This window comes from Opisthocomus hoazin, chromosome 5 (genome assembly GCF_030867145.1).
Source record: "Opisthocomus hoazin isolate bOpiHoa1 chromosome 5, bOpiHoa1.hap1, whole genome shotgun sequence".
Classification (NCBI taxonomy): Eukaryota; Metazoa; Chordata; class Aves; order Opisthocomiformes; family Opisthocomidae; genus Opisthocomus; species Opisthocomus hoazin.
Window position 1 is genome coordinate 48,002,634 of NC_134418.1, and position 12,873 is coordinate 48,015,506.

At 37.0% G+C, this 12,873-nt stretch overlaps 1 protein-coding gene across 5 annotated transcripts in view; it reads right to left on the reverse strand.

The window, feature by feature from the left end:
- LRBA (LPS responsive beige-like anchor protein) overlaps window positions 1-12,873 on the reverse strand; it is a 423,407-nt gene that overhangs the window by 343,582 nt on the left and 66,952 nt on the right. For all 5 annotated transcript variants that reach the window (XM_075421117.1, XM_075421115.1, XM_075421113.1 and 2 more), the window contains exons 18-22: window positions 9,916-10,008; window positions 8,974-9,082; window positions 8,339-8,420; window positions 6,542-6,665; window positions 6,108-6,300 (exon numbers count right to left, since the gene is read on the reverse strand). In XM_075421117.1, the coding sequence (XP_075277232.1) occupies window positions 6,108-6,300; window positions 6,542-6,665; window positions 8,339-8,420; window positions 8,974-9,082; window positions 9,916-10,008 (601 nt within the window). The remainder of the gene's footprint in view (window positions 1-6,107; window positions 6,301-6,541; window positions 6,666-8,338; window positions 8,421-8,973; window positions 9,083-9,915; window positions 10,009-12,873) is intronic.

Sequence of the window (12,873 nt, forward strand, 5' to 3'; positions counted from 1 at the left end):
GACTTTATTGACCTGTTTTCTACTTCTCCTATAGCAACACGAACTGTTCAAAAGTGGAAACTAATCCCCATACAAAAACAGGTCTGTTAAGACGGGAGGCACTAATATCTGAAGATATAAAACCTAATTTTCAATTCAGTGAAGTGAAAGATACAAAGGTACTGTGTGCACCATACACTGATTTACAGTTTGTAACCCACTGACCTGAGGAATCTCTGGATTATGTCTCAGTGGTTCACAGAAAAAAATCTAAGAAATGCAAATTAATATATATTATGCAGGACACTACATATAAGAAGTTTCCAGAAGGAATCCAAGCTTCCACCAAAAAAGCATTCACTGAGACACAAGGCTGGAAGGAGAAAACCACTGTAACAAGACATTTTCATTTTCCTGCATTTTCATCTAAGTAGCAACACTTTCACCTTTTTTCTCATCAGCTTGAGAACAAAATATGCGTGCAAACAATTTCTAGTATAAGAAAGCAAGTACTAGTCAATATAATTTGTAAAAGTCTTTGCTTATCCAAGAATTTCATGTATGTTGGCAGCGTTTTATTTGTAAATCAAGTCAAAGTATAGCTTACTGTTACATCACCACGTAATAACAAAATGAAAAAGCATACCAAACGTATTCGCTCATTTTCACTAATGCAGCTATTGCTTTTAATTTGTTTAAATTGCAAGACATGAGCTCATTATCCTCTTAAGGTATATATCTCCTCTCTGTCTCAATCCCTGTCACCATCCCTACAGTTCAGTAGACTGCCAAATTGTGCCTTGTACACATTCGATATTCAGTTATTAACAAAAATATGTTGTAACTAACTTCACTGTTTACCACTCTGCATTGTCATAATACCAAACTATAGGTCTTGTGCACTCCTCTCTTTGGCCATCTATGTGTTGTTGGCAGTCCTGTAGCAGAGACTCCACATCCATCACTTCAACTCACGGCCCAGATGCCCAATTCAGTCCCCACAGCCACAACCTGAACACAGGTAGCAGGAAGTATGGAGGAGGGTTGTCTCAAACTCCTCAGCAACAACAAAGGAGGCCACTAATAATTCTTGAGGCTGCAGACACAGGTCCAGTCTTCCAATGATTTTTATACCCAGTTATACAGATAAGAATCCTTTCTCTGTTGAGGTAATCTCTGCTTAGAAAGACTCACTCATAGCTGTTTGCCTCTTTATGCATCAGTTCTTTCCACTACAAATGTTTCCCCATTTCTTCTTTTTGAGATCTCTGGCATTTCTCAACCAGTAGCAAATCTCTGTCACACTCTGCTTTTAAGGCTTCTGTGCCTCTTCCTCTAGCCAGCTGATCCAGTTCTTTCCTGCTTCATAAATTCTTAGTTTAGGCTGCTCACTCTATTCCCACCCCCTACTTCACACTTTTCTTTCAGTTTGAGTCAAATTTTAGCATCCTGCAGTGTTATTCATGACATTCCACTCACTCAAACCGAGTGAATAATGAGATGGAGGAGCTCCCCATTAACCATACATGCTGCATTGCATAAGAGCTCATCAGTGGTACAGATCCCTCCTCCCGCCTATTCTGGCTGCTGAACAATGAAAATACTTTCTTGTCCTCAGAGGCATCGATTAGGAAAAGTGTTTCCACACACCTACTACAAAAGAAGCTGTAACAAGGGAACACCTAGAAAAAGTGAAGGATTGTATCATAACCACACATCTAGGAGGGTACACAGATTTAAAGGAGGCTTCACAGTCTAGTCTCCAAGTTTCTTCTGCTCTCCTTAAGTCAAGTGACCCCCCAAGAATCATTTCTATCTAGAATAAGCAATGTTTTTTTATAAACAACTATTTACACCATAAGAATGAACGCCATATTTAAAGTACCTCGTGTGTGCTACTTAATTTGCGTCTCCCCCAGCTTTGCTCATTGATACATTGGTCTTTGCACAACTGAAAACCAAAAACCTGCAGTAGCACAATGACCCTCTTGACTAGCTGACTCTGATTCCCCTCAGAGCAATGCACACACTTTTCAGAGAACTGAGGAAAATCTGAAGCCTTCAAAATGCCCTAGAGCTAAAAACACCTGCACATACCACTGTGGGAGATCCTGCCTCCTTCAGGATAGGGAGAAATAAATGGAGACAAAACCATCCTCAATAACTCATGAATGCCAATGGGACTTGGACTCAAGAGATCCTTATGGCCTGTTACTTTCTAAGACTACTGACCCATGTTCACTTCTCCGCAAATTAATTTTTAAATTTCCATCGTATATCAATTCCTCCACCACCTAATTTCTGTTGCTTTTGCCAGTTCTCCCCCACCTGACAGTGATGAAGGTAAACAGGTAAATGCTGTGCACACCTTTTTTTTTTTCTCCTGTATTAAATGAGCAGAGCACCAAAGAACTTACAAATGTGCTTAACGCTCACCAGTATTTACTACAACTGTACTTCCTTAGACTGACAATTTAGAAATACATTGTACGTTAAAGTCACAGTACTAACGTTTTAAGATTACTTCTTCCCATTCACTTCAGTGAACAAAAGTTTTCCACTTATACAGCAATTTCCACTTACACAGCAATAAAACTGTAGCTTATATATATTAACATTTCTGAGTCTCACTCAATGAAAATTTCTTGAGCTAATAAAAAAAAAGTAAAAAGTATCAGAATTTACCCAAGTATCTTCTCTTTAACTGAATCACATGGTAACACGAAACAACTTTTAAGTGGTAAAATACATTTAAAGGCCTGGAATAAGCAAATGTTAGCTCTTCCCAGTAGTTTAAAACATTCAGATTAGTTAGGAGTGTATTATACTTTGTAAATCATTGTACTACCTTAAAACCTGGGGAAGCTGAAAGGTCGCAAAGGCAAGTTGTCTACCATTCTTTACTTGTTTCCTACTATTAATCCTAAAATCATTGGTCCTTTTTACAAAGTAACATGGCTAGACAGATAAAAACTAAGGCCTAGCTAGTATGGTTACAATGTTTAAAAAACAGAAGCTCTTGGATGCTGTCATAAATTCAGCACTGGCCAGTTAGAACAAACTGGAGTTGAGATTTAATTTTTTCATTAACATTTTTATTGAACTAGAAGCCACAGATTAAACACCTTTGCATACACTGTGTTAATATTTGGAAAACATAAAAAAATATAATATGGAAATGAGCAAAATACATGAGTAACACTGAGAAATTTGGCTGTAAAAAGGCTGCACGCACCTTCTAAATTCCAAGAGCAAGAAAACCAACGCAGTGCAATTATGCCAGAAAAGCCGTTGCTGCTTATAAAACGTGCAGCTGTTGGAGGTGAGGGTTACAGTGATAAACAGCTTCCCTGCTGCAAAGGTGGCAGGAAATCTATCAAACTGGACAATAAAATTGCAATTGAGTTTCTTTGGCTTTTTATAGCAGCTGCATGTATCTTGATGTGTAGCTCTGCAAAACCTATCCAATACTGTAACACTAGTCTTTTATATACTAGTTCTTTATCATAGAATAGTGTTGTAAATTAGCGGCAAGAATGGCGCAAAGGGTTGTAAAAAGGGAAAATAAGCAGTAACCCAATACAATTAGAGATGAAATAATAAAACCACAAACTGGTTATTCTCTTAGCAATGTTAAGGAAATATTTTTGTTACCACAATTCCCACATTACTTCAAAAGCATGCTAGAAATCAAAAATATCTGAGATGCACTTAGCATCAATTTGCCCACTGAATTATGTCTACACTATGTTACGTATGAATCTATCAGTTTCAATACTGGTATAACAGGATACAAGAATATCCAAAAGAAGTAAAATTAAAGGGATTAAAAATTCATTATCATTAGATATTAACATCAGTTTATGCAGACATTTTCAAGTGATTAGTACAGTTTTACCACAAAGTGCATTTTTTGATTTATCCCAGTTTAAGTTTCTGTAATTAAAAGACAGTTATGAAACATCATCTAGCTTTCTACTGTTAGTTGCATAACTTGCATGCACTATTTATTATAAAGTCTAAACAGCAAATGCATAATAGAGATGAAAAAATCCAATTTTAAAATTCTTGATTATTGCATCATCATTCATATCAGTAGCGTTAAGTCAGTTTCTGGGTGCTTTTGTTTTTTAACCATTTTTGTTTAGGCTTCTGGAACTGGATAATATTAGCACCAATGTCCAAACAGACTGAACTCTTTTAAGATTCCTTCAAAATTACACCACCGTTCTGCTGCTGGCTCTGCCCACACTCACACACTTCTAAATTTGCCTTTGTCTAGCCTCCTCTGAAGTAGGTTGGAAGAAGAAACAGCCTTACGTATCAACTGGAAAGCCAACAAAGTTAGACTTGGGAAAACTGATACAGGAAATTACTTCTACAACTATGGATATCTCACTATGCCAGCATGCCAGGACCCAAAAATCAGAAAAACGAGTGAAGAACGTAATTTTCTCATTCACTATGGTATTGCACAAAACTACACAGACTTTAAAAACAAAAAAACCCAAACCCAGAAGTAACATTATCTGTACGTCATTTTTTTTTTGTATTTTCTAAACCCGGGGTTTCTTTCCTTAATATTTGGCTGTGGCATCACAACAAAATCTTAGTTTTTCCTCTATGAACTCTAGACCATTCATTAGCCATATTAAGTCACTGAAGATAATGACCAAAAATCCATATAATAATTTTGAAATAGAAGCTGCTAAAGGAGATTTCCAACATTACATTATCTTACAAAAAAGAGTCTAAGAATAAAACTACAGCTTGTAAGATAATGTGCTAGGTAATGTTTAAACTCAGTACACCAAAGCTCTGTATAACAGAGGTAGAAAGGTGATCCTCCGTCACTCACATCTGCATCTTTCCCCAAGGACAGTTCCCCAGCAATCACAAGAAACACTTTAAATTATATCAGATTCTAGAAAAGGACACGAGTGATCTTTACTCCGGCTGCAGCTTGCCATTGAACAATCTACTCCACCCACGCCCTCTGCATCTTGGAGGAAAGAGAGGGAACAGGTTTTCTAGATGCAGAGCCAACACAAAAGATCAAGGATATTTCAACAACTAAAACCTGATCTCTGTAAGGGTTAAAATTTGGCCCTGGATTCTTTGCACCTGGATTCCATTTAATGATATTATTTCACACACTTTTATGCTATAGATTTCTATGTATGTCTCCCATAGCCCAATAACCCACCATAGAACTATGAATGTCATAAATAGAGCTGCAAAATAACAGTATTTTTGCTGTCTGCAGAGACTGACCTGTTTTGAGAAAAAATTAATACAAAATAAAGGACCTCAGAAATGCTAACAATTCCTTAGAATCATAAAGTGATCTTTAAGATTCACAGATGTCCTTTTCACATGGTTAAGTTCCACAGATTTAGAAATATTTAATTTACAATTTAATTCATCTTAGGTAACTATTTCTGAAAAACCAGAATAATTACAAGGCCCACACTGGCCTCACTCTTCAGTTTAGCAGAGGCAGGACAGTTATCTTTTATACTACGGTGCCTTGTTCAAAGAACCACTAGTAACTTTTTTTCTATGATTCTGGTTGTAACAATGACAAAAATATCAGACAGAAGAAAAATGAAGGGTAATAGTCTCATTCATGCTGTAAGGATCTGTGTTCTCACCCTGTATTCCATGGCAGCTTAACAGCTGAAGCATCTGTCTTAACATGGATTTCTTTGCTTTTTACTGGTTTGTTTTACAGCCTTTTGATGTCACTACAAGGAATTTTTGTTTATAAATAGATATGGTGCGCCACCTTGTGTTCGTGTCATTATTAAAAACCAAAACGAGCACTAACATTTTTCAGAAATGCTCCTGAAATTTGACTCTAATTTTAGAAAATATGTGCCATTTTCAGCATAAACTAACACTATGACAATTTGGGCAACAACAAAAAAAGATTTGTGTTCAAACAACAAAATTAACATTTAATCATCAATATTTTAAAGCCATGCCCAGTAACGGATATAAGCACTGGGCTTTTATTTAACTATGACCTTCACTTCAAGACTATCTCATTGTACGATACAGCACTCTAAGGGTCTAAGTCTAATCACACAGCGTAACAAAATTTCCCAACTATTTCAAACACTTACCTTTGAATGTGTGATTGACAGTGTATCCACCCAAACACGCCAGCCACCCCACTCATATTTGACTGCATGGTAGAGCAAAATTCGAAATATGGTATACACCATCTCGGTTATCTTCTGTTCCTCAGAAGTCTTCGGATTAAAATAGCAAAGGGAAAGCATCCACTCCTGCCAGACGGAGCACTGCAACAAACTCCTGCAAAATCCATCCACGTTATTTAATCAAATTTCAAAACATATCTTAGAAACACACATCAGCTAAGTCAGGAATTCAACATGTTTAAAACAACTACTATGCGCAAGCTTCTCAAATTTAACATATTGAAGACTATAGTACAGAATTTGCTGAACAGCAATGAAACTGTTTAACGAGTCTAATTTATTAGGAGACCTTGTTACTTACTTTGTATACATGTGCATGTAGTAAGGTATCTTACCTCCTATTTTCTCTGCTGTTATTAAAAAGTTTAATCATATCTGAGAGGAAGGCTCGCCGAACCTCCAGAGTTTCCGGACACTGTGGAGAATTACGCAGCAGTACGGCAATAACTTTCAAAATCTCTGTAAAACAGTTCATGAGCAACAAAATATTAGTACTAAGCACAGCATAAAATACAGGACATCTTCCAATATTGTCACAAGAAAAATGATGCTACATAAAGAAGTTTTATACTGAGAAAAAGCACATCTCTATTTGAGTAGAAGGTTTAACAAATCCCTTCTTCCAAGACTTCTCAAACATGGTCACCATCGGGGGATTTGCAGGACTATACAGCTGAAGGAAATGTAATCCAAGTTAAATTATACTCAAATTTTTTGAATTATCGAGTTTAAGCAGCAGAAATGTTACCGCATGACAAACAACAAGCTACCAGAATCTGTCAGAACCTTTTTCTAAGGAAGTTCACATCATACAATGCATCTGTTAGAAAATCAATATACGAGAAAAATGCATATATTTTGCTCTACCTTAGCAATACTGGATTTTTGAAGAATGTGAACATCTTTCAATTATACTTAACAATTTCTGTTATAAAACAAAGTTTAAGAAAGGGGGAAAAACCTTCCTGACATAAAATTTCATATCTTATGAGCATAACGTTTTCTAATTTTTTTAGGAGACAATTAAAATTGTTGGTACATTCCACTTTTTGAAGCAGTGAGGCAGCCTCTGTTACAAGTTAACTTTGTAAATAAATTACAGTGCAATTCAAACACGATCACTGTGATAGTTTCAGTTCACCTTGTAGAATTTCTTTAAAAGGAGAAATTCCTTATTTCATAATACTAGCACTGATCTTCTAAAGGTACTCTAGAAGTCACTCTTCCTACTAGACCTAGATAATACCAGACTCATACCTCACACTACAAATAATCTGTACTAATTATAGCAGCGACTGCCAACTTCTAAAATCTTAAGAGAAAGTAACAGAAATCTCACTTTTTTGCTTCATACAGATTTATCAGAAAGCAAATGGCATACTGCAACCAGATTCTTCCTCTGTATCTGCTTTGCTTTCCTTTCTCTTCCCCCATTTTCCTCATGAAGCAAACCCATAACTATGACCTACATTTAATGACAAAGCAGCTATGAAAGTGAAAAATCTATTTTTTCACCAGAAAAAAAATGAACTTCCAAAGCTATCATAAGTACATTGTATTATATAGAGCACATTAATAATGCATATAATTCAGGAAAGGAGATCAGTATTTTCTCTTAGTTCAAAAGACATCTAAAGTTTCATATCAAGATATTTCTCACAAAGTAAGCTAACCAAAACAGTGAGCAGATACATTTCTCCTACTTTCCACCCAGTGTTGTCGTACTGAATGTAATTTAAGATGAAGGCTGTTCCCATATTTCAGGTAATTTAGTCTGACATCATTAAATAAGGCAATCAGAATTTTTTTGCAACCTTAACATGTATTAAATCAAAGTATCCTGCGCATACAAGTCTTGAAAAAGTATTTCATAACATGACTACACAGCAAAAAAGGATGAACTACATACACATTTAGACACATAAAACATCTTTCATAAAGCTATAGAGACATACTTCCTAAATAGCTGCAACTAAATGCACATTATCTTTCCTTTTGCATGAAAGAAAGTAAAACTGAGATCAGAATTAAGACTGGTGGATGTAATTAATAGGTTTTCTTGTGGTGGTTTTTTTTTTTTTTTAGAGCAGACTTTTCTTATGGGAGCACTTAGAAATGTGTATCATTCTTACGAGGATTTTGTATCTTCACTGTTGAATCTGGGTCAGGATGTTGCTTATGTATCACTTGAGTGCAAATCTGTTCAGTCAGAATCTAGTAAGAAAGAAGAAGATGCCATATCAATGTTCATAAAGACAGCTTATTGAAAAATAGTTGGAGACATCCTTCTTACAGCACCATCATTATTTTACTATGGTTCTAAAAATTATCCAAAAAAACTACTTGTTCTCCTTCTAGACAACTTATTTCATCCTGTTCCTAAAATCTTACTCTACATGATTTGTTTTGCTTTCTTTTAAGTGCACACTGTTATGTTACATACACTGAAAGAGAAACCTGAATCTAACCAAAACAATCACCATAAGGCAAGATCATTGTTATAATAAAATTCCACATATATATGAGTGTCTGGTTGAGACATTCAGGTTACTCATTATCTACAATTGCTCATAACGAGCATAACCAACTTAAGGGGTGGGGTGTGGAATCTCAAGTAGTGAGCTTGGAAAAAAAAAAAAAAAGGCAGCACTCAGCTGCATCATGCTAATGTCATCTGGAACACATCAGCACAAATATGTAAGTGATTTTCTAACAATGTCTTACAAATAATTAGGAAGATTGGATCCTAACTACAGTATATTAATACCTCAAATAGGACATTGTATGTGGTCATGGTGATTAAGCTTGTCTGAAGCATCAGCCTTTCAGCCAACAAGGAGAACAATCCATGTCCAAGCATGACTTCAGCTTTTCTCCTAAAATAATACAGAAAAATAAAATAAACTTGCATCTTCAACTTGCTTTAGGGGGAAAAAAAAAGAGTTTAAAAAGTGTGCCTCAATAAATATGAAATCACTGGAAACGTCTTGTTCTTTTTTGCTCCTTAAGCCTTTGACTTTTGGTTAAGGAAAAGGGCAAGGACTCAAATGCTGAAAGGATGAGTCATTCTTTGAAGACAGACAGAAGACACCTAATTTCCTTCCATAAACGCGGTCCACTCACACATGGGTCCAAAAAGCTGCAACACACCCTTAGGCATATCTTGATAAAGACCAAGGAAAGGGCATCTTTGTTCTCATTTCACTCAAAACTACAACCATGGACAGCAATCCCAAAAGCTACCTCCCATTACAGCCAACTTGAGACATATTAAATCTAGTTCTCAGTAAGTAACACAGGGGTCAATCTCACCAGTCTAGTTCTTGCTACCAATTTCAGCAGAATTATGCAAAAAGACCGCTTTATAAAGCAGGCAGTTGTAGTGGAAGTAAGTATTAAATGAACTTGGTAAGCAAGTGATAATGCCTGGACAGTAGTTGCCAATAACAAGTAACTCCACCATACCAGAAATTTATTAATGACAAACAAATTGAAGGGTACTTGAAGAACAGTAGCTCCTATTCAGCAAAGCATATGTAGTGATTAATCTCCAATATAGCTTTTTTTACTTTACATACAAATGTGTGTACATACACTCCAAATAATGTATACACAAAATAATATCGCATGTATGTGTCATTACCTTTCATTACCTTTCTTTTTTCCTTCTTGGGAGGTGGGGTGTTTTAAGACCTAAACCAGTACTTACTTTGGAGCAAGATGCTTTAAGAAATATCCCATCACTTTCAGAGCTTGCACCCTGATGCCTTCACTTTGTGCTGCTAGAAGCTTGTAGACAACCCTAAGCAGAGAAAACACAAGGCTTCCTAAAATAATTGAAATACACAGCAGTTTTTGGAATGACAAATTAACTGCAGTAGACTGCAAATAAATTTGTATCTGAGCCTAATTTTAAAGGAATGACTATTAATAAGACTACAAAAAAACAGCATGATGTTTGTTAACGGCAGAATAGTTTGTGATTTCACATTTTAACAATTACATTTAGAATTTTTTTTTTATCAAATTTAAATATCTCGCAAGTGATTGATACATGAAACATGCTGTGGAAGGCTGCTGCAATTCCTGTATTGACAACTGTCTTAATCTGATATTTTATCCACAAAACTAAGCAAGCAATTGTTTTAGCATAAATGTGGCTGGACAGGAATAGCCATGTACGGAGGGGGATTTATTACTAGTACTAATATTTTACATCTGTGCGTACCGTTGCTCCCACAGGAGGGCTAGAGGAAGACACCAAGTCAGGTGACATTCTTCTCATCTCACCTACATTGGTTTCTGCTCTTCACCTCCTTACTGTGCTCTACACCCACTTATGATTCCCCACTAAGGTTTAAGAAGAAAGACAAAGGGAGGAAGGGGATGTCTGTAGCAAAGTACTAGACTTAACTAGCTGAACAGTTTTAGCTGAAGTTTTGCCAAATGTGTAACAGACACAGCAAGGGCAGTGTCAATGTAGCTGATGAAAGTCTGGTAAACTAATAAATAATTGGAAGTAGAGTCTTATGGTGGGAGGTGTCCAGTAACCTCAAGTATATTTAACATTACCAATTCAATCTGTAATACTGCACAGATCTCATCACATTTATCTATGCCTTCCAGTCTCCAAATCAAAGGAAATCAGACTCATATTTAATCTCAACTTCTCAAACATTTATTTGCAGTACATTAAAGCCTAATCTTTTATTAAATGAAGTTTATTTAGACACTGAAGAATTCTAATATTGGCCTTCTCTCAATGTGAAGAATAACAAATGCAAGTTTTTGATTCTTGTAAATCTTCCAGAAGAGCTAATCTAATTTCATTCACTGCTTACTTCTTAGACAGTAAAGTGCTTACGACCACGTCACTATCTGATTTTAGTTGGGCTATGGTTCACAGTATTGGACAGCTCTTTGAATCTGTGAAATATGATTTAGCTTATAATTACACAGACTACTAAGCTCTCTCTGAAAAAAAAAACAGCTTAATTCCCTAATGTTCTATGAAATTATATTAGAACAGAAGGCACAGTACTAAGCCTTTACTGTGAATCTATTGTAAGTAAATTTTTGAGGAAATTTGTATCACTTTGTTAGGAGAAAGGAAAAAAAAAAACCACAATCACCTAATTTCAGTGATTCTGAGTCTTACAAAAAATATCCTATGTTACAATACCACATTTCAGATTAGCCACTTGTAAAGAGTTCAAAGGACTTACTCAAGTTTTTGGGTCTTATCTATAGACAACTGAGTACCCATCACTAGTTATATATTCCTTCACTTTTACATACCTAAAAATATTACCGAGGACACCTAAACTAAGACAAAAAAAAAATCTAGATATTTACTAGAATTTAAGTGAAAACTCAGGAGTAATTAAAAAACTATTATCTATAACAAATAAGTTCTCCTGGAGAAAGCTGCAGCCACAGCAACTGTAGAATCAAAGAAACGAGCAAGCCCACAATACAATGTTCATTCAAGCAATATAATCCATTTCCCTGCTTGTCTTAAGAAAACAGTATGAGGGTTACCTCACTGCACAGGAAAAAAAAAAATCTTCTTACACTTATCTCTTCAGTAGATTGATTACTTTTAAAAATCCAATTAGTAAAAAACTCCATATATAGAATCATTAAAATTGGAAAAGACCTTTAAGATCATCAAGTCCAACCATCAACCCAACACCACCATGCCTGCTAAACTATGTCCTGAAGTGCTGCCTCTACAGGTTTTTTGAACGCCTCCATGGATGGGGACTCCACTCCCCTGGGCAGCCTGTTCCAATGCCTGACCACTCTTTCAGTAAAGACATTTTTCCTAATATCCAACCTAAACCTCCCCTGACACAACTTGAGGCCATTGCCTCTCATCCTATCGCTAGTTACTTGGGAGACCAACACCCGCCTCACTACAACCTCCTTTCAGGTAGTTGTAGAGAGCAATAAGGTCCCCCCTCAGCCTCCTCTTCTCCAGACCAAACAACCCCAGTTCCCTCAGCTGCTCCTCATAGGACTTGTTCTCTAGGCCCTTCACCAGCTTCGTTGCCCTTCTCTGGAAATGCTGCAGTACCTCAATGCTTTTCCTGCAGTGAGGGGCCCAAAACTGCACAGGGTATTCGAGGTGAAACCTCACCAGCGCTGAGTAGAGGGGCATGATCACCTCCCTACTCCTGCTGGCCACACTACTCCTGATACAAGCCAGGATGCCGTTGGCCTTCTGGGCCACCTGGGCACACTGCTGGCTCCTGTTCAGCCAGCTGTCAACCAACACCCCCAGGTCCTTTTCTGCCAGGCGGCTTTCCAGCCACTCTTCCCCAAGCCTGTAGCATTGCACGGGGCTGTTGTGAACCCAGTGTAGGACCCAGCACTTGGCCTTGTTGCACCTCATACAGTTGGCCTCGGCTCATTGCTCCAGCCTGTCCAGATCCCTCTGCAGAGCCTTCTTACCCTCAAAGCAGATCGACACTCCCACCCAGCCTGATGTCATCTGCAAACTTACTGAGGGAACACTCAATCCCCTCATCTAGATCACTGATAAAGATGTTAAACAAGACTGGACCCAAAACTGAGCCCTGGGGGACACCACTTGTGACCAGCTGCCAACTGGATTTAACTCCATTCACCACAACTCTCTGCGCTCAGCCATCCAGTCAGTTTT